This window comes from Lissotriton helveticus, chromosome 1_1 (genome assembly GCF_964261635.1).
Source record: "Lissotriton helveticus chromosome 1_1, aLisHel1.1, whole genome shotgun sequence".
Lineage (NCBI taxonomy): Eukaryota > Metazoa > Chordata > Amphibia > Caudata > Salamandridae > Lissotriton > Lissotriton helveticus.
In genome coordinates, this window is record NC_136057.1 from 1505845332 (window position 1) to 1505869649 (window position 24318).

Below are 24318 nucleotides of genomic sequence, written 5' to 3' on the forward strand. Positions count from 1 at the left end.
TTTTGAAATATAATTTACCTCAATGTAATCGGCAGCATTATTGCTCTTGGTAAAGAACAAAGATTTGCAAATAACAGAGCAGGATAAAACAGAGTAGTAAATGGACTACTACTACTACTCACCAAGCCCGGGGACCTCTACGCCGAGCGCGTCCAGCAAGTCCCGCTCCCGGTCCATGACATCGGTCCAGCGGTGGGTGGCCTGGTTATATGTGCGCCGGACCCCAGAGATCTTGTACATGGCCCGGCACACCTTCTCCCACCGCTGGCGGCGCTCCCGGATGCCATAGCCGGTCGCGATCTTGCCGCCTCCCAGGATCGTCTTGGGGAGGCGGCGCTGGACATGGAAGATCAGTGCCGCCACTTCCTCCGCGCTGAAGATCTCCCTCGGGACCACTTGCTCCCCCCTTAAACGCCCGCACGGGAGCCGGGCACGGGGTGCGGGACCCTTCCCCTTCTCAGGGTGCTTCCCGGCTCCCTTTACCATGGTCTGGGCAGAAATAAACTTAAATGATAAAGAAGAAATAGAATAGTGAAGAAGAAAAGAAAAGAGTTTAAAAAAGTAGTTTAAAAGTAACTAAAAGCTGCAGAAAACACAAAAATATAGAGCTAGAAAAATAGAGGGTTAGATAATAAGTAAAATTAGATCAAAAAAACTTCAAACAAGCAAAGGATGGCAGAGATTGAGAGAGGATAGAGAAAGCATGCCCAGAACCATAGCAATGAATGAGAAACAAGATGGCCGCGCCCGTTCACGACCGCGTGGGTAAGTTCGCGCGAGATTTTCCTTGCGAGTACGCGCGAACTTGTACTCGCGAGCAGCACACTTTGCGAGATTACACATAGCGGGCGGAAACGGAATTACGTCACGCCAACAAGATGGCCGCGCCCGTGTACGACCGATAGGGTAACTTGGCAAACGAATAGCTAGAAGCGCCTCGCGAACACGCGCAAGATCACGCGAATATACACGTCGCAACAAAAACAATTTTGTATTCGCACGTATTCGCGGCTTCCGAAATCGATCTCGCACGGATTCGCGCCCCAAATAACGCGCGAAATTGCAAAAAAAACGATTTTAGCTAAAATGAAAGCAATGAGCAGGTGCAAAAGTTCAAACTTAACATTAGTAACATTCAAGGTAGTGCTTCCTGATGGGCCCCTCCAGAGTTTGCAACAATTCTATGACCCTGCTATGACCCAAACAGCAGGCTCATAGAATAGCACCATAAAGGTCCTGTAAAAAAAAAATTTCACTGCAACAAAAAGCAAATTACAGATAAGGAAGGAAGCAGGTGCCAGCCAGACTGGAACTTTCAAAATTACTGACACATTAATGAAACACAAATTAATTGATGGCAGTTGAAGAAGGGCAGGTGTGCTAGCTTTTTTCAACCACCATAATCTACAGTAATAAATAAACCTAATAGGTGCCTGTGAGGATGTACTAGAGGGTGGCATGGGTGTCCCAGAGGGTGGCAGTGGTGAAACAGAGGGTGCTGTGAACCTGTGATGATAAACCAGACGTAGAAACAACATAGTCGCGGCCGTTGCAAGCCGAAAAGTAAGTTCGCAATTGCGAACTTGTCCCAAAATCGGCGCGAACACGCGCCAACACAAAAAATGGAAAAATCCGCAAATCCGCTAGAGTTCGCGGATCTTCGCGGATTGCGAATCCGTAAATACGCAAGTTCGCGGATTGCCAATCCGCAAAATCCGCCCATGCGACTCATCAACTACTACTTTTCTCCAGAAAAATGTCCAAGTCTGAAGGCAAACTTTTTACGGTGGAGAATCGGTTCCTGTCCGATTCACGCCCATTCGCGTTCAACTGTATTTTTTTACTGTGACATGGTTAGCAAAACCAGATAACCACGGTTGGGGCTTTGTTAGTTTTATCTCTACTTTAAATTCAACCTTTAAAAATGAATTATCTTCCTTTCAACTGATTGGATTTGTGTTGTTTTGCTGTCACTGTATTTATTATAATATCCTCTATTTTTGGAAATTGATTTTGGATTTTTCTTCTTTTATGTTTTTACTTAATTACTGTTTGAGAACTACATAAATACTTTACACATTACCTCTAACTTTGTGCCAAGGTTAAGCACAGGTAGTGACATTAGTGGTTTACCATGACAAGTTTTGCTACTATTCTTTTAAGTGGATTCTCACCCGCAAGGGGAATAACACAGGCCCCTGCAGTCACTGCAGTGGAGGGGGGGGGGCACCCAAGTCTTCAAGGGGCCCCATCCAGCACAAATTCAATTAATATCTATGAGATATGTGAGACTCATGGGCCCCTCAGTACATTCTGCAGGGGGTCTAAACATTTTGCATTATAACACTGCTCACCCCCTTCAACAATTTATCACATTTCTAACAAAAACTTAATTCAGCTATACGACGAGACCACACAAGGTATGTCTGAATTTACTGGACTGTAATTGCATTTATATATCGCTAACAACCCTCAATGAGACATTGACGTTCTTTATGGTCTCTAGCACACTACTCCGGAAACCAAGGTTAGCAGTTATCCCAGTGTTATTGGTTATTAAGATTAATCTTGTTTTCTCAAGGAAACCATTCCATGCATTAACTCAAATTTCTTTGTGTTAGAATAATAGGAGTTACACATGATCATTAGTGGGGCTATAAGTAGGGGGCGTGGCCAGCTGGGCAACATGGCAGGTGCACCGAGATAGTGCTCCGTACCTTGATTCCCCCTTTATCCGGTATATATCTCCTGGAAGTGCCGAATATGAAGCTGACACTGGTGCCTGGATGCCAGTGGGCGCGCTGAGTCCGGGGACAGCCGCATCGCGCAGTTTGGCCGGCTGGGTGAGGAGTGCTGCTGCTGCCCTGCTGGCGGACGGGCCACACGCGTACATTTTGTGGACGGGACTGGCACCATACTGTGTGCTGTCGGTCCTGAAATGGCGGCGGAGCCTCTAAGCTGGTGAGCTCTGACGGAAGAGAAACTGCCTCGCCTCTCTCATACTGGTGCCTGCTGCGGAGCCCTCGGCCCCCAAAAGCAAGTGAGGGGTTAGAACTGTGCACAGGAGGACACCTGCGCAGGACGGAGGGAGCACCCCTTTCACTGGAGCCGGTGCGCTCCTGACCAGAACCCACAGCCGGGAGCATCCCTGTCATTGGAGCCGTTGCGCCCCTAACCAGAACCTTCCAGGGAGCACCCCGTTTTTACTGGAGCTGGTGTGCCCCTGAACACAGCCTGGAGCACCCCTTTCACTGGAGCCGGTGCGCCACTGACCAGAGCCCGCAGCGGGGAGCACCCCATTCACCGGGGCACCCCAAACCAGAGCCCACACCAGGGACAATGGACGGGCGATTGAGCACTGCAGAGGAGGCAGCGAGCTCCCGCCCCGGCCGCCCGCCACAATAACAGATGTGGACTGTAAGTGCGCCACCCGCGTATCCAGGAGCTGAGAGCTGTGTGGGGCCAGCTGTGACATGGTGTAGTCGATGTGTGGACCTTGGGTGCAGCTGTGGGAAAAGTGTTGGTGTCCCCCGGGGTCCTGCACGAAGTGATGAGGTGAGGCCTCAAGAGTAGTGAAGGCCTGTGAGACCCAGGTGGCTGCTGGAATAGCCTGCAGACAAGGGGGAGCTTCCCCCCTGACATTTGGAGATCTGGTGCCCGACTGTGGTGTCCCCCGTGCTCCCCGCTGGTGTGTGGAGGCGGGTGGCTGAGAAGAGACGGCATGCGCTGGGATGCTGAAAGTTGAGTGGAAGCCTGGTGTTGAAGTGCGACGCACCCAGGGATACGGGTGCAGAGGCTGTGGGGCTGCACCTTTGTTTGCGCATATCTCCTGTGGGTGATAGACACCGCTGTGGACCAGAGTGTGGTGGCGGAGTGCAGCGGGAGGAGGTGCAGCAAGAAGATTGCCCAGGACTGAGGCAGCCGTCGAGCGGGAGATACTTGGAGTTGCTCGGGGGCCCCGCAGGGCGGTGAGGAACTTGACAGGTACCGCCGCACAGCCATTGTGAGCTGATTGATCTGAGGACTAGTCTGGAGACCATTCTCTGACAGGTTATAGACGACCTTGTGGAAGCCTGAGGGGGCACTCAGGAGCGAAGACGAGGTTCAAGTGGAGCAGTCGGTGGGACCACGTGAGGAGCCGCTGACCATAGAGCTCCGTGGCAGTACGACGGGAGAAGTAACGGTGGGTCTCGCTTGGACCTGAAGGCCACCGGTGCAGCCCCGGACTGAAGGGGGTATTGAAAGCGAGTAGACGGTACATGACTAGAGGGACACAAATGCGGGACATTACCTGGAGGAAGCTGTAGTAGCGCCTCGTCCCTCCCTCACCAGGACGTTGCTGATGTTGTACTGCTGCTTGAAGGAGGCCTGATATGGGCTAAGTCTCCCTGAGCTGCGGCGCGAACGCCACTGGCACTAGGTGCGCAACTACAACTGACAGGCGGGACCTCTTCGTCCGCTGGTGAACTACACTTGCAAAAGTGATACGTGGGCTACAGGGTATAGAGCTTCACGACACACCAGAGGAGCGGGGAGTAGCCAGCGAATGCCCACAGCACAGCAACTGGTGATGGGCCGGATACATGTCAAGACACAGCAAGGACACTCGAGAGCTGCCAGCCTTGACCCAGTGCGGGGTACTGTGGAGGAGATGACGGACCCGGCGTCTGCGGCCCTATCAGCCAAAATGGACTCTGTCCTCGCAGAGGTGGAGCGAATTGGTGCAGCGCTGGACCACACTAGCACCTCCCTGGAGACCAGAATCGACAAAGTCACCTCGGACTTCACGTTGCTTCATGCAGAACACCGAATGCTCGCTGATAAAGTGGCCACACACGACCAAACCCTGAAGGAGCTTCAGCCCGTAACGCAAAATCATGCGGCCGCGCTGCAGGACTTGATAGACCGTGTCCACGTACTGGAAGATCGGGCAGAGGATGCGGAAGGACGCTCCCGCCACAGCAATATTCGTGTGTTGGGCCTGCCGGAAGGCGAGGAAGGTAGGAGCCCAGAGCAATTCATAAAACGCTGGCTGCGAGGCCTGCTGCCCCAGGGAACCTTGTCTGAGCAGTTCGTGGTGGAGCGGGATCACCGTACCCCGGCGCAGAGACCGCATCCCTTCATATTCAAACTGCTCAACTACAAAGACAGGGATGCGGTGCTTAGGGAAACTCGGAAAATTGACCCTCTTCAGGTGAATGGCAGTCCAGTTATGTTTTTCCCAGACTATACTGCTCTTGTGCAGTGGCGTAGGAACAGCTACATGGCGGTGAAACGTCAGCTCTGTGCCCTGGAACTTTCCTATTCGGTACTGTTCCCGGCCCGGCTACGAGTGGTCGCAAAGGATGGGGCCCGCTTCCTTGACTCACCTGAGGAGGCATGGGACTGGCTGGAGGAGTCGGGATTGTGGTCCGGCTTGCGACCTTTGGGCCCGGATGGCGACAACTTCAAGAGCAGGAGACCGTGGCGACTGCGACAGAGGGGGCGACTGAAGACGTCCAACCCAGGGGTCTCGGCTCCTACACTAGATAACGTGAGGAAGGAACGACGAGACATGCTGGAGGCGGTTGCGACCCTTGGATCCCCGCAACCTTGAGAATGGACTGACTGCTACAGGCAAGCTATGTTGGTTTCCAGCGGTTCACCGTCACCGTCCACAGTAATCTCAGAAGAGCTGGGTCTTCCAGTGATCACCCCACAAACAGCTGACGGCATCATTGGGTGAAATGAGGGACTGCTGTACTTTAATGTGGACTATTCACGCAAGTAGAACGCTATTCACTGCACTGCATAATTTGGCTGGCTGGTACAAGGGAGGGGATAGGCTCAGTTGGGTTGCACATCACAAGTCCCTCACATTGTGTTGACACCTTGCTGGGATACCTGTCACTGAGCAACCGTTGCTCTACTAAAGTTCCCACACATATATGTCTGGGTTCACAGACTAACGGGCTGCTGGCCCGCGAGCCATTTCTGTAGCTTAGATAGTTGAAACACTAAACACATTCGTAGTAAAGGGGAAGGTTTTAATATACTATCACTAACAGGCAACCCCCATAGGTAACACATTGCCTTAGTTCAGGACTTGTCCGTGTTTCAACAGTTTGGACAGCCATCGCGAAATGACTGCCCCAGATGTTCAGTGGTTTATGGTTAGTCTTCTGTTGTTATATCCGATGCAGCAGTTCGACACACTCATACAGTCCCTGAGCCCCCGTGCGCCGCAAGATGTCCCTCCTGATGCCTCGCCCCTGGTATCCCTATTGATCATCACAAGTAGGAATGGCGAAGCTGATATAATCACGTGGAATATATACGTGGTATGTACACACCTGTACTCCATATTTGCAGCGACACTCGGCCGCAATTGCACTGCTACAAGAAACATACATGACTCAGACAGAACTCGATAGGCTCCGTAGGCATTGGAGAGGGCACATTTACGGCACAACATACGCGGCACATGCGAGGAGCACGCTCATTTGAATAAGGGCAGGTAACCCCTTTGTTTGCGAGGACACTGTGACAGACCCTGATGGCCGATATACCTTAGTGAAGGGGACACTCAATGGACAGCGGGTACTTTTAGGCTCTATATATGCCCCAAACACAGACCAGCCCTCATTCTTAGCACGACTATCTGTGACGCTGGCACCCTAGGCTGGGCTACCCTGGCTGTTGGGAGGGGACTTCAACGCGGTCCTCGATGTCCACAAGGACAGATCCTTCCCGCCCCTTTGGTCAATGGCTGCAACCTCCAATGCACAGGCGCTTGCGGACTCGTTGGCATACTGGGCAGTGCGGGATATATGGCGCACATTTCATCCTACAGACCGCATTTACTCCTATTTTTCTGCAGCTCATGGTTTACATGTGAGGTTGGATCGGGTGGTGGGTTCACAGGCTCTGGTCCCCTTGGTAGAGGTAGCGGAATACCTGGGTAGGACGCACTCCGATCATAATCCCTTACGGCTTCGTCTGAATCTGGATCCCGGTCACCCCCCCCATACCCACCTAGCATCTCCAGCCTGCTGCACTGGAGGACCCAGAATTCCGTGCGTCACTGGGATCAGCTGCTCTGGAATATTTTGAGTACAACGTGAGGACGGCGAGCTCAGCACTAGTGGAGCGGGACGCTCACAAAGTAGCCATTAGGGGGCACTGTCATGGGGCCACGTGGAATCTGAGTAAGAAATGATCCTTGGTGCTCGCAAAATTAGAAATGCAGTTGCTCCAATATGAACGAGACGGAGAGGGTGGGGTGGACAGTCAGGGTGATTGTAAGACCTCAGGGCCCAGCATGCAGACCTTATGGAGAAACTGCACTGCCATAATTATGCTGCTCACACAGCTCGCACACATGCCAGAGCAGACAGGGCATGCCGTCTTCTGGCTTGGCTGTTGAAGCAGGAGAGTACACATGCACCAAACGGGGCACTATGCATGCCAGAGGACTCTCTGGTCTACACGCAAAGGGAGATACACAGGGTGTTGATGGGACAATACACACGACTGTACCAATCCAGGGGGCGATGCTCCGAATCTGATCTGGAAAGATTTTTCGCTCTGAATTAGCTGCCGACTGCCTCCAGGACACATCAGGAGGTTCTTAATGGTCCCCCTACATTGGAGGAAGTCAGGAAGTCAATTGGGTCAATGGTGTCCGGGAAGACGCCAGGTCTGGATGGCCTGCCCGCTGAGTACTACAAAGCTTATCGGGACATTCTGACCCAGCGTCTGCACACTATCTACTCCACGGCATTGACGGACAACGGGTTGCCATCATCAATGCGGGAGGCTTATCTGGTGTCTCTTCTCAAGTCGGTCAGAGATCCCGAAAACCTGGAGTCCTACATGCCCTTGGCGCTCCTAAATGGGGATTACAAAATTTTCGCTAAGCTACTGCGGAGTGCCTGGCACCGCTGGCCCCTGAGTTGGTCCACACTGACCAAAATGGGTTTGTGCCCAAGCGCAGTACGTCCTTGAACCTGCGGAGGTTCTTTCAGGTTGCGGCAGACAGCGGGAGGGAATTGCCCAGGGCGGAGTGTCTGGTGTGAGGCCTTGAAAAGGCATTTGGCTGCTTGGAGTGGAGCCTTTGGCAGTGACTCTGCGAGCAGCATTAGGCGTGGGAATACCTCTGGGAGATGCAACACATCAGGTCTCGCTATATGCGGATGACCTTCTGGTCTTTGTGAGGGATGTGGGGGCTATTCCGGCCCGACTAGAAGAAATGTTACGTGACATTGCCGCTCTCTCTGTACTCTGGGTGAACGCCAGTAAATCCTGTTTATATGCGTTCGGAGGCGACATTCCGAACCCGGGTTATGTCCTGGCTGGTGCGCGAGTGCAGTGGAAGGCTGACACGTTCCGCTACCTAGGAATCCAGATATACCGTCAACCGGCTGACCTCTTTGATGGTAATCTAGGTCGTGCGGTGGCGGCCGTCTAGTCACAGATGAACTTCTGGAAGACGCTCCCGCTCACAGTCACAGGCAGGGTGGTGTTATCTAAAATGATGATCCTTCCACGCCTCCTATATTACTTTGTCAACCTCAAACTGTATGTACCGGCGGCCTTTTTTAACAAGCTCGCTATCCTCCTCAGAGACTTCCTTTGGGGTAATGCGCGCCACAGGATAGCGCTAGCAAAGTTATACTTGCCCACAGATCAAGGGGGTCTAGCTGCACCTTGCTCTGAGCACTACTATTTAGCTACTCAACTGCAGTGGATAGCCCGATGGCTCGCGGACAGGGGCCGAGAAGACACGGCGACTACAGTCCCTTCCCTCTCTTTGAATTATATTAGGGGGCTTTTTCACCCAGCTGCCAAGTTACCCACACCGGCTCCCCTCCTCCTAGAGGTGGCCTACAAATACTTCCGCCGCTGCCTCTATGTTACTAGAGATCTAGTTCCGTATGCGCCGGCCATACCACTGGTGGGCTCACCCAATGGGCCTGGGGTGCTCACGACCTTGGAGCTTCTGGAGTGGCATGAAGTAGACATACAGACTCTGGGAGATTTGTATCGGGAAGGCACGCTGCTGCCATTTGAATTGCTTACCAAAGAGCAGGGGCTACCACAGGGACATATCTTAAGACACCGCTCTTTGATCACCACACTGACCTCTAGATGGGGAGACATGTCGGTGGAGCCGAGTCAACACCTCACCATACAATATCTACATGTAATGGGTCGGGCCGACACGTAGTCCGGTGGTTCGCGGCATCCCTTCGTACACATTCAGCGGTAAAATTAGACTCACTTAGACGCGGGTGGAAAGAAGACCTGGGGAGGCAGCTGGAGGATAGGGAATGGTAAAAGATATTGTAGAGCCCTAAGAGAATCCCCAGAAATATGCGGTTCCGTTAAATCCAATTATTCATAGTTCACAGGGCATACCTCACTCCTGAAAAGATTAATATGTACTTTCACCGTGTGGATGCAGCCTGTCCCCGCTGTGCGGAGGTGGGGGCTAGCCTAGTTCATATGCTTTGGGGCTGTCACACACTATACACCTACTGGTGGGCTATTAGTGAGACATTGGGCGCATGTACAGACCGTAGTATACCGTTTGAGTGGCCTACCTACTTACTACACCAATTCAGTAGGACCCCGACCGCAAAAGTCACTTCTTGCTTCCTCGACCTGGGGCTAATCGTTGCCAAGCGCCTCTTGTAGAAGAGATGGAAGTCGCAATCCCCACCACACATTATGGCGTGGAGGTCTTCCCTCACATCATGGGCTAAGGCAGAAGGAATTGCCATCATGCGGGAGGAATCGCTGGGCTTGAGTAAAACGCAGATAGCAGCGCAATGGGAAGGTTTGTTCCAGAGCCTTGTGCACATGGAGGGGGACAACTTAGAGCAGCGGCCGCAAGTTGGGGGAGACCCCTCTGCAACTTGAGTAGGGCGATTTGGCGGGGCTCCCTCATTCCATCCCCTAGGTACATTATATTATCTAATGGCTGAGCAGTGATGCAATTGTGTGCGGCTGACGCAACGACTTTGCAGAGGGGTGTGAGACCGGGAGTGAGGGATGGGGCGGAGAGGGGGACCCAGATGTAGTTACAACAAGGGGAGGGTGAGGGGACTTAGTGCAAAGTGAAAATGGGTAATTCATAGTCGATCTTAGCTGCTGTGGATGGTTTCTTTAGTTACTGTTTGTTTATATATAACATCTGTGCGTTCAAACACGGTGTATGCTTTGTAACATTCTGCATAATATGGCACCGGACCCACATTATGAGAGCATCGTTGACTTTACATCTACTGAAGTGACGCATATGTTGCAGTCCTATCTGGAACTGTGGCTGAAGGGTCATCGGAATACATGGTGGCCATTTCAAGATTGTTTGTGAGTACTGTGTGTCACTGTCTGAAGACTCTAATTGTGGTGGTACTGAAATGCTGGATATTGTCTTGCAAACACTTGTAAATGTTGTGGAAAAAATAATAAAACAGATTTAAACAAAAAAATTAGTGGGGTTATAAGTATTTATGCAGATGGTAGCGGGATGAACTGAAAGCTAGAGGATATTAGGTGTTGTTAGGTGACACAAATATTGCTGCAATAGGCTGTGATTTATGTAATGCGGTTTGGGAAATCTTCAGAAATACAATAATGAAGAATAAGGAGACAGGCATGCAACTTAGACTAGACGACATTCAGAGAGAAGAAAATTTGAAGTGTGACTAGATCCCCAAATAAGAACAACAAAGGATTGGGCAAACGTCAATTTAGCCTGCAGTAAACTTCACAATACCAGAGTTTACTAGATTCGTCCTGTCAAACTCAGATCCCTAAAGGTCAGAGGGCATGGAATAAGGAGAAGGCCTTTCCGATTTCTTTACCTCTCTTCACTGCCATCCAGGGGGCAAACAGGGTCTTGTGAAAACGGGTTACCGAATCCAGGTCAGCAGGCTTGTAGTCACTATCCAGTTGATAGACCAGAGGGGAAATTGTTGTATGTGGGGCCCGAAAGGCCACAGAAAATACATTAGCAATCCTAGGGTCCTCCACCTCGTTGTACATGTGGTAGACAGGCAGGTGTTTCGAGTAGCTCTCTCCAAGGATGATCGGAAGGTAGTCCCTGTAGGTGACTTGCTAAAAAACACAAAAACAGATTTTGTTTTTCAGCTGTTCAATTGGTACAAAATATTTAAATATCTAGGGGGCTGCTCTAGTGGCCCCAAAATACCTGGACATACAACAAGTAAACAAAAGTATGGTATATTGTGAGAAAAAATATCGTACATTAGTAATAACCACAATGAATCGTTAAATTAATCACTGGTGTATATGTCCGATTTCAAAATACATAGTTTATTTCACTTATTTGCTGTGTAACTGTCTTTCACTCCTGGTAATGGTAACTGAAGGGTGTCTTTAAAATTAACATTTAAACATGCAAATACACACAAAAAAGAAAAGTGAAGTCAGATTAATCTCCGAATTTTTATACAATAACATAAATGTGACAGCTAGAAAATCATGTTGGTCTTCCAGTTGATTTGAGTGATATAGCGTTCCTTATTTAATAGGAAGTCTACACAGGAGGTGGTCCTTTAAGTGATGTCACATGGAGGACAATCCAGTCCTCTATTTCTTTAGTATGTGTCCAGATTGTGATTTGGTAGATTTAAGGTTGGGTGACACCTCCAAAGAAGATGTCACGAGAACATGTCGATGCACTTCGGTCATTGTAACTTTGGGCCTCCTCAGGACAGTAGAAGATAGGGGTACCTAAAGATAGGATAATATATACAATATAAAACTACTTGAAGGTACAGGTACTTTTTATGTGCACCTTGAGATAAAAACCAGGGTCAGGTATCAGGAGTTGATTTTACATGCAGAGCCGAATAAAGTCTATTTTACTGAAAATTCTCAAGTCGTTTGTGTTATGAGGGCCAACCTGTCTGCAAGCTGGTAATCTTGTCTGTTAGAGCCCCCACGGCCTGGTTCAGGAACGGCAGTATAGATGTGCTGGATAGGTCGAGCCTTCGCAGCGCATGCGCTGCGAAGGAAAACGACCTTGGCGCTTAGGCTTTTCAGCCAAACACGTGCACGCCAACGCGTTCTCGTCAGGAGATCCACTCGCGGGAGCGCTTGGCCCATCTGGTCGCACTTATCACTCCCGCGAGTGAATCCCTCCTCCTGCTGCCGCGCGAGCGCTTTTTTTAGGTCTCGCTCGAGACCTATTGCCGCCGAGTTGCTTTTCAAGGGAGTCAGAGTGGTGCACGAGCCTACCAGGGTCTGTGGACGCGCTTTGCAGGCTGGCCGAAGGCACGCACACACACACATGTGCAGGCACTCACACACACACACACACGTGCAGACGCGCAGACGCGCAGACACGCAGACACACACACACACACACACACGCACAGACACACACACGCGCCAAGCCCCCCAAGCCCCACTTCCCGTTTCAGCGGCCTCAGCCGCCACTCCTGACTTCTGCTGCCACCGGTCCTCTGGGCCATCCACTCCGTGGGCGCGGGCTTCTCGAAAAGACGGAAGTCCCGCCCCACGACAGCCGTGAGCGTGCACATCCCGAAACCGGAAGTTCGGGAGTGTGCACGCTCATGGTTTGTGTTGTATAGCAGCGAAGAGTCCTCGGGGCCAATAAAACCAGCGTTGAACCTGCGGGAGGCTGCCAGCATAGAGTGACTTGAGTAGTCACTCACTTGAGTTGAGAGTTTCATGGCCGCCGTCAACATCGGTGGTGATGATCGCCGCAGTGCGAACTAAGAAGTGAGGGCTGGTAGTACAGTTCAATTAAACTCTGGTAGGCTGCATGCAATGGCCACGCTGCCTCAATAGCATGACAAATTGTGCAATGGTTACAGGCAACAGGCCCAACCAGCGGCTGAGCTAAGACCCCCGCACAGACCGGGGCAGTCATTGGAGTTGCAGCCACACCATCATGTCCTGGCCGGTGCTTGCTGCGGCGGGAGTCGTTAGGCAAGGTGCGGCGATATATCATGCAAATGGGACCAAGCCTACCGGGCCGCAGCCGGGCTCAGCTGCACAGTAAACGCATGAATAATTAACTGCCTGAGAGAGCAGGTAAGGTATTAACTAAACTGTAATGTTTAAAAATGACATCTTTGTAAACATTTCTCCGCAGCTGCCGTGTATAGATTGTTGTTACAGTTGTGAGCGGTTAGTGTAGTATTGGGTAGTTCCGATTCTTATTACTCCAGCAGCCTGTGCCCCAGCCTGGGCCCACACTAAGTATTGCTGTCGAGAAGACCTGGCAATTCTAGAACTCTGCACTGAGTCCTGAGAGAAGCTGAGCTGGCGGTGTTTAGGGCCAGCGCTTCTCACATTGGCAGAGCTGTGCCACCGTGACCAGTTTTGCCTTCTGAGCTCCTCACCAGCGTCGTCACTGGGGGGCAGAATAACTTTGCCACTGGCTGAGCCAGTGAGTGTAACAGACATATACACTGTTCTCAAGGACATCGGCACCTCCGTCCCCCCCCCCACCTAGGTGCACTAGTGTATTGTTGTGACTTTACTAGAGACAGAAGTATTTATTATACATTTAACGCTACCACAGTGATTTCGGACTATTGAAAGCACTTGACTCTACCAATGATGCACTGCATATTCCTCCAAAAAACTACGATCAGTTTACAATGGCACTAGGTTAGTGCCCTTTCATTTCTGTGATTTCGGGCAGTTTTAGGATTTTCTTAGAAGTTTTTGTTGCTCAAATGGCTGTCATTTCTTATGTTTATAAATTTCCCTCATCATTACTGCTTGATTTTGCTCGGCGAGAAAAGTGTCACTCATAGTGGATGAAATGTCTCTCATAATTACACTGAAATTATAAAAATGTCACACATAGCAATCTGAAACCTTGGCAGCTATGTCACCCTATAACACGGACCCCTTGTCCGGGGACTGGCGGCCCCCTCTATGCTGTCTTTTTATTGGTCTTTTTCAGCTGTCACGACCGGCGAGAGTCGCAGCCTTACCAGGTACCTATCCGCAGCTGGGGCCGCCGTACTTTAGTCCGAGGTTTCCGGGCAGCGCAGGCCCCGGTGCTGCAGAGCCAGCGGTGTCGTGCCCTGCTCTAGCAGCGCCCCGCCTCCACCAGTCCCTTCCTCCTGCATACATGGGCCCGTGTGTAACAGGGCAGTAGCGCCTAGGAAGAGTACAGGCCTGAACCTATCAACATGCCCCCTCGCAGTCATATTACAATTAATAGATACACCCCCGACTGACAGTGACGTATTTATTTTACAAATAGTGTTGGGTGTGCTGGTAGTGGAAAAATCATTACCTGTGAAATACGATTGTAAAGTGCGGGAGTAAATCGACCATTAAACCTTTTGCTTACAACACTTAACTTTTTTGCAGGTTTGTATTTCCTACCATCTTTACTATTTTTTATGAGTAGACAGTCCAGTGCTTTAAATGGGCAGGTACTGTCTAGTACGGAGTACTTGTACTTCTTTAATATGATGGGTAGTGTCTGCACTTCTGAGCACTGCTGCAATACATTACAGTGGATGAGTTCCAGCACTTTTTAGGTTTCGCCTGTCGAAAGCTGCGCAAGCAGCGTTTCGCGCAGGCGAAATCTAATGACTTACACTGTGTGGCTTTGTCCCGCCCTCTCTTTCCATTGGCTAGCCCCATAAATGGAGGCTAGCCATTGGAAGAGAGATCTGCTCGTCATTCTGCGAGCAGATTCGTGGGCGTTCCTGCGATTTTTAGGCTTTCCGCCACGTCATGCGGCGGTGGGCGGATGTCATTTTTTTTTTCCAGGCCGGCATCCTTCGTCACACCAGCCTGCTCACTCTCCCTGTGAGGACGCAGACCCGACCCGCTCCCTACCCAGAGCAGGGGTGCGCTGCGCCATTTCACTTTTCTTGCAGGTAAGCGGCATTTTTTAGTTTTTTTTCTTATCCCGTTCCCGCCCCCCTCCCGCTGTCCGTTAACCTACCACCCTCCCGCTGTCCGTGTGCCCGTTCCCGCCCCCTCTTGCTGTCCGTGTGCCCGTTCCCGCCCCCTCCCCCCATCCGTGTGCCCGTGCTTCTTGTTTTCCGTTGGTGTGGAAATCTTTTTTTGCAATGTGGCCAGGCGAAATGTTTCTGCTCCGTTCCAAATTACAGAAGCAACAAAAAGGTGCATTTTTAAAGGTGTTTACATCAGTGCAAAGTTTCAATGACCCGGCCTAACTTAGCAACTATCGTCTAAGCCACATTTCCTTTGGAGGCTACATACATATCAGGAGGCAGCGGCTTCTATACGTTTGGGTATTCAAGATGAAGACGCTAAACCGGGCCTCGTTCCGGAGGAAGGGGTCAGCCAGCGGGACTGGGAGGACCGAGGAGCAGTGGGGCCAGGGATGCGCCTAGAGGCTGGGGAAGGAGGTGTTACATGACTGGGGTGTGCCCTTCATTCCGGGCGTGTCATTCCTGGTGTGGGGTTAGTGGGAGGCCCGCTGCGTCCTAACTTCCGGTGCGGCATCGCTCAGGCCTACCTTTGGCTCCGCCCAGCGATCACCCTTAATCTCTGCCTCATGTCCGGAGCAGGGCGCTGACCCCTCCAGAGAGCGGGTCGGGGATAGCTTCTTGGCTCGTGTCCTCTTTAGGCCGATTTGAACATTTTCTTGCAGGGGTGACGTAGAAGGCAGAGCAACAGCTGCAGGAGTAAACTGGACTCGGTGCAGTAAAAGGAACGTCACGATTATTGCTGTTTTGCATTTTTATGTCTTTACATTTCTCATATTGTCACGCGCCTGTTCTGGAAATGTCTACATCAATGTTTCCTGGGTGATGTCAGAAACATTTTTTGCGCTGTTCCTTGGTCTAACTTCCTCTCAAGGTCCCCCTACTCCTCGGCCTAAACAATAAAAACCTATTTTGAAAATGTTTGAGTGTATTAATGGCGGTTCGGCGTTTCTACAAACAGGGGCAAGAACATGCCAATGCTTTAAGTGGGCCGGGTCCCTCCTGGTCTCGGACCTGAAAGTATTTAAAAACGTACTTTGAGATAGGTCCATGTCGGGGACTTTATTCATGTCCTTAACTAAAACACTGAGATTTCGGAACAACTAGTGTAAATAAATTAGAGTGCAAGTCATCGCTGTTTATATTTCGCTTGCCTTTCCTAATCTCTTCCCCAAGACCGTTAGCTACTTCCAGGATGTGTTATGGTATTTTTTCCAGGCAGCACATTACTGCTTTGAATTGAGTCGCATGTTGGTGATGCCAGGGGTCACAACTGAGTTGAGGCTGAAGGCAGTACGAGTTTCTCACAGTCTGTCAGTGGGTCAAAAATGTGTTCATAACACATGGCCATCCAATCCTTGGCCCCTCTGGAGAGCGCACTGAGCTGTGATCACGTGTGCCAGTTGCACTTGCGATTCTGTGTAAATGTGGGAGTAGGGTGGCACGCAAAAGGAATTTTAGTTTGCAATTTAAGCCACGCTCTTAATTATACAGGCAATCCCCCTTTTAAGCCCCCTCTCCCGCTTTTTACATCCCGCTTACTGATCTTTGCCAAGGTCAAAACAATTGAATTGAGAGGATTGCTGCACGAGACATGATGCTCATCAGATTCTAAATACTGTCCAACTAGACTTCTTTACATCTGCACGCCCCGTATAGCTAGTGCACCAAAGTGGATCTAAGGTGCCAAAACAGCTCCATGAATGAATGTAATTAAAAAGTCTCTTATTTTCCCCCATGAAGTAAAAATCAGAGAGACTGCTCGTGGAAGAGGGGATGAATAGCCTGGGCAAAAGGTTTATCCCAGTCCCTTATCTTGCCTGGGTAAAGTTTTAGCCAGTTCAAACTCATCCAGACCGGAGGCAGAAATATAGTGACAAACTGCTCCTGTTTGCTGGGTGTCGGAGTGCCATTACTGCAGAGTCGGTCTCCTCTGCACAAGTGTAGAAGCCGAGCCAAGTAGGTGATTTAGTCTGGCAAGTCCATTGATGGAAATAATAAGGGAACCTCGTGGGAGCCTGAAGGCGAAATGGTGAATAAAAAGTAAGAGGAGGCAGTGAAGCAGCCTGAAAGCAGGGATGCAGACAATACATGTTTCCATTTTAAGGCACAGAGTTTGATAGCTGCATCCGAATGTCACACTAGAGCCGTGCAAGGTATTGAGCGCTTACTACCCTATGCATGATCAAGGCAACAAGAGAGGACGCCCAACACATAATGGAGACTGTGAAGTCAGGTTCTAATAGTGCACTAGTTAAAAGGGTCATCCAGCATAAGTGTGTGCACTTGTTGCTGATATGTGATGTGTGTGGCTCTGTGTGTGGGTGCAAATGCAATAGGTCTCGCATTTGCGAGAGATTAAGCTATTGGCATTGTAAATCACAATGCCATTTATTTATCTGTTTTCAAAACCAACACATAAATAAAAGGTTTGTCATTTACAATGCCAATAGCTCTAACTTTTGCAAAGGCGAGACCGGTGCATTGTAAATGCTTGTTCTTGTTACTCTTTGCGAATACCTGACAGGCTTGAATCTCTTCCGTAGACACAGCTCTATTGAGATGGCTGGTTGGCGACTGCCGCTGCTGCAAGTGACAGCACAGAGCTGCGTTCTTCTCGCTTCATTGAGCTGGGGTAGCAGCTGGCCTTCACGGCACTCCACACTGGGGTTCTCGTGCATAGCCGCTCCACGGAAGGGTCTTCGGCGAGTCTGTTCTTTAAAGTGTTGTGTAACAGTGCTTTAAATGAGGCCGGTACTCACGGGTAGTCAGTACCGGCACTTCCTATTTGTGTCCCTTCAAGTACCGGCACTTCTCTATTTCCACGGAGAGTACCGGTATTCCTGTCCGATATTTAATGTTTATTACTACTTCTGGAGAGGCTGTCGGCGTGGAGCCTGCCTCCAGTATACTCTGACACCAAGCTGTAGCCCTGTGCTCAGTCCCTGTTCAGCAGCAGCTCATTTGCATTATGTTTTAAATGTGGGGGGTGTTGAGAATGTCACCTTCACGCTGAGTTGACCTTTCAGACTCTGCTCTGTCAATCACATTCACACCAGCGTGTGCATGTGTGCACAAGCTGGAACCCAGGCAACCCACTGAGGGCGCGAATTAAGGGTGGGTAAGGAGTAAAAAATGTCTTTTATATTAGGTGAGATTTTTGTGGGAGTATTTGACTGCTTGATAGTGTTTAACTGCTCGTGTGTACCTTTGTGTATAAATGAAAGAGGAAGAGAGAATCTGGATACTCAGAAGGTGTGTTTTGAAGGAAGTGTGTGGATTGCTTTGTATGTGGATGTGTGCTTGCACGTGTGTGTGTTTGTGTGTGTGTGTGTGTGTGGGTGTGTGTGTGTGTGTGCGTGTGCACACTTTCCTTGAAACGGCAGCGGTCAAAGTGTGAAAATAAAGGTATGGGCTCGGGAACTGTAATCTTCAATGCTTAATGGGCAGTAGGGTCTGGGTCAGTAGAGTACTGAAAGGGGCAAAATATCCTGCCACTCTTTATCTGACCTTTCGTCTGCAGCTTACGACAGATATGTGTTTCACTCGATTGCTCAAGTGATTTCTAAATTACATCCCGCATCCACCACACCTGCAGTGCAGAATCCAGTGCACTCCTGACACGCATCGCTCTGTGCTCCCCTTGGACATTTTATCATGTGCATTCCGCGAAACGTTACACTCAGCAGACATGAGGCCTCAGCCAGTGAGAGAGTGCTCCCTTGGTGCTCTGCACCACGCATCCCTTGGTGCATGCCATCTTGTTGTCTGCCGCTCCATAGCCTTGTGTGCCTCGTGCTGCACTTGGTTATCTGTTTCTTTCAGTCCTCGTACTTGATGCACGTGTGGTAATAATATGCGGGCATAAATGCAAGGGCTTACTTGTGTTTAGTTGGCCTGTGTGCATGCTCTCTGTACATTTGTATCAGCATATGTGCCCCTGTGTTTGTGTACTACACAAAAGTCACATATATTGGCTTTGTTAATGTTTATTTGCCTCGTTTTATTTTCCTCTTGTTTTTTTAACCTAAGTTCACATGTTCACTGTGAGAAGTTGGCCTGGTGTAGTGTAGTTCCTATCTTCCCAAATAGGCTCTGCGCATTGGAATAATACCTACAGCAGTAAAGGCCTAGGCCAGACGTTAACTAGGTCTACTACTGTCGATACTAGACTTAAAGTTTTGGGTTTGCCAGGGTAGCTCAGAGTTCGCTAGAAACTTTCTCGAATGTTCAAGGAGGAATTAACTTCCCTGATTAGACGAGAAGGGATTTAGTTTCTGACAACCATAGAACATGACAACTTTGCTCTCCCCTAATCAAGAGTCAATCTCGAGAGTCGTGTGAACAAAAGGCAAATTATTTTACTCAGTCAGTACGTGCATTCTTAGTCTCATCAGAATGTAGAGAAAAGGAAGAGACGGGCGTGTTCAATAAAAAGGTGTTATTTATTGATCAGTCTCTTTTCTCATACAAGAGAAATGGATCGATATTATTGCAATACTTATAGTTAAGTAAAGTGCATACATTAAAAGCAATAGTATAAAGTAATACTGTAAAAACATTGATATGGTTTCTAAGCCATATGATGTTTAAAAATGAATAAAATATATTTACATACACATATACATTTGACTAAACGTACTCAACTGGTGTTTCTAAATACGCCTACCCCGTGTACCTGACCTAAGCCTAATACGTGGGCGGGAATAGAAAGTTACAGTTTAAGTTAAGTTTGTTTTTGCCAAGTGAATAACTAAAGAATTCTCTGTGAGGGGTTATTCAATTCTGTACCTGGAAGTTAGGATGAATGAGGAATGGTATCTCTCTCTCTGGTCTCGATATTCCAGGCTGCCTGCGAGGGCTACCCGGAAACGCCGGTGCTGGATTCTCGGCAGGAGAAAGCAGCGCGTCTCTCAGCGCGTCAGGAAGGCGGGGCTGTTGCCAGCGGGGTCTGCTCTGCTCTCGGCTTCGGCAAGTGTGGCTGCTCCGTCTCGTCACCACGCGTGTGTTTGCATATGGCAAGATCGGTAATATTTATACCTTTAAGGTGCCGAGATTGACGTAAGGATGGACATAGATACGTCAATAAAGATGTCATACGATTTGCTCGTTAGCACATTCTTTTACTAAAGTTCTCGGTGAAATCAAAACAATGGCCGCAGGGTTTTGCCCAGGTTGTCATAGGTTTGATTTGTTATGAGAACTCCGTATGCCTTATCAGGGGCTGGAGGAATATCGCTTGTCTAATTAGATCGCAAGCATTATGACCTAATCAGATAACACGTTCCTGTGCCGTAGTGTGACTGCGTCAGATAACGGTATCTGCATCATGGGGAATTTCTGCCTCATGGGCTGACTGCTAGTTAACTTGTTGGTTTGTTTAACTAGAATAGGGTCAGGAATAGGGGGATCGATTCAGAACCGATAGGAATACATGACACCCACTCCACGCTAACTATGGACATATTTACTAATCTAGGCATAGTATAACATAGTACAACATACTATAGAGTAGTGTGTATACCTTACCACCCCAAAATACATAAATGCATTTTGAAATTTTCAAATATACTGAAAAATTGCAGACATATATATATGGTATGCACTCAAGCTGTAGAAAAATGCCAAAGTAATTGCATTTGTATACATTATTGCTTATTTGGTATATGAGAATTACACATGAAATGGTTTCTTACAGAAAAAAGTTTCGAGACCATTCCATCACAGAATAAAATATCTTTATGAACATGCCAGCAGGCAGCTAATGTCTATAAGCTATCTAAAAAAAAAATTTTTGTATTAGAAACCTTAGTTCTTTAAGAATAGTTCTTACTTTAAGCAGAAGATAGTGTCCCGAAAAATATGCAAAAATATTTTGGGGCTGCTGGAAAAACTGCTGTCCGTGAACTGGAGCGAAAATGTTCATGTGACTTTATTTTTAAAGTTGAAGGCCGAATTCAGGGAACGCCGTGTGCGAGCTTGCTCAAAAGTTTATATTTCTGTTCGGGTGAGAACATCATATCATTTAGGCTTTCGAAAAAACTGTCAACAGCTTCCTGGGAAAGTTCCACTAACTCGGAAATAGGTGTAATCATGCATTCTTGCGCATGATTGTCTCCATTGACATTCTGATTTGCATTACTGACAGAAGGTCGTACCTGTTCGATGCTGCTTTCATCTTGAACTTCACTACCCATCAATCGTAGTGGTGAAGCTTCCACGAATGCCGTCATCAGGATTGGTAGCCTTTGAGGGCAGCACAAAGCATGAACCTTAATCGGGCTCAACAATGTTTCTGCATCCATCGGCGCATCCGATTGTAGCGTCAGACAGGTGTCTAACACGCATTCTTCTCCGCATAGCAGACACCTCAATACAGGTAAAACACATCTTTGCCACATTGGTCGAAATGATAGAAACCAAGTCATGTTCAGGTCTCTAAGCCGGGAGAGTCCCAGGATTTTTGATATCCGGTCCCGGTATCCAATGGCTAGGATTGTTTCTTCCCTTGTCGCAAGAGTTTTGTCTGTGACATGGGTTGCCATAACTAAAAATAAGGACTAAGAATAGGATTCCTGCAATTAGTCCCAGGATCAGGGGAAGTCCGCCAAAAATCGAATGGGCGAAATCTGGAAAAATACCCAGTATGGCTTTGAATGGTGTTAATGCCATCGAAAATACTGTCTTAAATACCTTTGAGACCCCATTGGTATCAGAAATATTTAAGATTTCACTTAGGATTTCCGCGAAATGTACGGGGGAATTAGTTGATAATAATGTATGTATCTCTGCAGTCGTCCTTGCGACTTGTAGATCATATGTTTCTTTTGATGACGAGAGCCTGGTAGGCGTCTGAAGAAGGACTGTTTCAATTCTGCTTAAAGTATCTATTCGAATAGAAGTAATTTTCAAATCGGGCCATGCCCTTGCCTCCCTGTCTGGGAAGGAGCTGGGGAACAATGTGCGTCCACAGCACTTGACCTTCGCAGTAGTAGTTACTAGATAAGGAGTCCCGGGCATAAGACTACAACATCTGCGGTCTACAATAAGAATGTAACTCCCATTATAGAGTCTTTGAAAGAATGGTTCTATTTCTGTTGCAGGTGCGCCTTGCTGGTGACATGAAAGGTTGTATGAATTCCCTTCACAGGCTCCATGCAAACTAATTCCGTTACACAGAAGCGTGCCGCTTAGTGACATCTCACAATTGTTGCCACTAAGAAACACTTTCTGTCCTTTATTACTGACACATGCATGTGAATAGGGCAGGTTCCAAGTTGTTTTAAGGTACCCCTTTCCCAATTTCTCGTACATGCCAGCCTGTATATATTTTTGGCAGTATTGAAACCTGAAGGTTGAGATTGGAATATTTATGATTCCGTGTATTATCCATTCACTGACAGGTCGTTCTGACATTGTCATTGGTAATCTTTCTAGTTTTTCAATGCTCAAGATTGTATAATCAGCACCCTTTTGCGCCATACCGATTTGTCTATCAGTAAGGTTAAAGATTTGGAATAGTGACGTTGTGTTGATTAAACGCCAAGGCACATAGCCTGAACGCAGATTTTGTAACGTCCAGCCAAGCTGTACAATAGAACGCAATTGTGACTGACCATGTTGTAATAACAGTAAATCTTGCGATAATATATCGATTGCTGACGACACAATGCTGTCCAAAGAAAAAATTCTGGAGGACAGAGTCATTAACCCATTGTCCACTACAGAAAGTGATTTTTCCAAATTAATACGGTCAATTTCCCGTATTCTCTCTGCTGTTTCAATTTGAGTAACCTTCCAGGCCTCATTGTATGCTGCATATACAGAGGCTGCTATGAAACGCTTTTGACGCTGTTTGCGTGGTCCCAAAGTGAAATCACGCAAGTCAGCACCATCAGTAAGTAAAGTTAGGTGTTGTTTAATTTCTGCCAGTGTGGAAGTTTGTAGCCATTGAAGGCATAATTTGCCCACACTGTAGGTGGTAATTATCCCTGGGTGATGTATTTGAGGATATCTAGGGTCTGGCCTGTTCATTTTGAAACCCTGTGTTTTGTTCAGGAATCTGTCTTGACAGTTATTAGTATCTGTGGGCCAGATCAACCACTGTTTCCAATTTGGATGTGTTCTGTTTTGGTTTAATATATGGTTTACGTCTATCTCTTCATCTGTATCAGAGTTATTGCTAAACATTGTTGGCTTTGGAATAGACGGTTTATTTAAATCTTTGATTTTGGCTAAGCCAAGACAGGTGGTTTGTTGAACAGTGTCATTTAAAAATATCATTTGTTCTGGGATCATGCAGGCTCTAAACAAAGCTTCTATACCCTGTACTTGCCATTCTTTTGTACCCCAAACACTTTTCAATTCAACATTTTTGTTCCAATAATCAAAACCAAAAATATTCATTTGTTCGAAAAATGAGTCTGAATATAACAATTTTGTGTTGGTTATCATGGTTTTTGTTCCTGTCTTGTTTGACAATTTAAAATAAAATGCTTCAGCATTACTTGTGTTAAAACCTGAAAAATATGAATATTTGTCGTAAACGGTTCTTGAGCTCCCTTTTGGAGGTGTTGCACAATGTTCCCATTGATTATAATTTAAAACATTTCTAGGTTGTGCAGATCTATGTAAAAAGTGGTTACCATAGTGGTTATAGCAAAACATACTGTCTTAATTTGTAGAACCCTGCAAATAATCATGTTTGGTAAATTTAGCAGACATTACTAAGTCAGACATCATGTTATTAATGCTTTCGAAGTCCCAATCATCAGCAAATGAGTTTGGTTTTGCAAAGTCACTCAATGAGATCTTAATTTGGTGTGGATATTTCAGGATCTCGACCGGACCATAAATTTCATAGTCAGTGTTGTCCCAAGCTACCCCACCAGGTATCGGATTGGCTGTGAAGTTGGCTGAAGAAAGTTCTCTTTTCTCGACGTGTGAAGATGTGTGTGGTTTGAGGATCAAGTTGATTTTCTGACTTGCTGTGTCCATTTTAGCATATTTTCCCTCAATGAAGCGTCCCAAAGTAAGTACCATGATGAGCCAAAGTATGAGGATAAATGCACCAAAACCCACCCAAAATTCAATCCATGGAGAAATCAGATATGTTTCTTTCAGTTGTTTCAAAAGTTCCTTAGCTTTGTCTTTAAAGGTTTTTGATGATGGCTGTGTCTTTGATTCGCTGAAGCCCTCAGAGGAATCATCGAAGTTTATGAAGTAGCCGGATGCAGTTCTGTCAATTGTTCCAATTGGTTCAGGATTTTTGTTTCTTGCATTGTCACTTGGTACTTCATTATAGAGTGGTGTGTCTCTGCTAAATGTTTTTATTTGGGTTTTCAGAGGTCTG

The 24318-nt window shown here is 47.9% G+C and overlaps 1 protein-coding gene across 2 annotated transcripts in view; it reads right to left on the minus strand.

Annotated features, from left to right (window-relative positions):
• The window catches only part of LOC144828515 (lactoperoxidase-like), a 1612675-nt gene that overhangs the window by 533307 nt on the left and 1055050 nt on the right, over positions 1-24318 (minus strand). For both annotated transcript variants that reach the window (XM_078686761.1, XM_078686752.1), the window contains exon 11: positions 10851-11103. In XM_078686761.1, coding sequence (XP_078542887.1) covers positions 10851-11103 — 253 coding nt within the window. The remainder of the gene's footprint in view (positions 1-10850; positions 11104-24318) is intronic.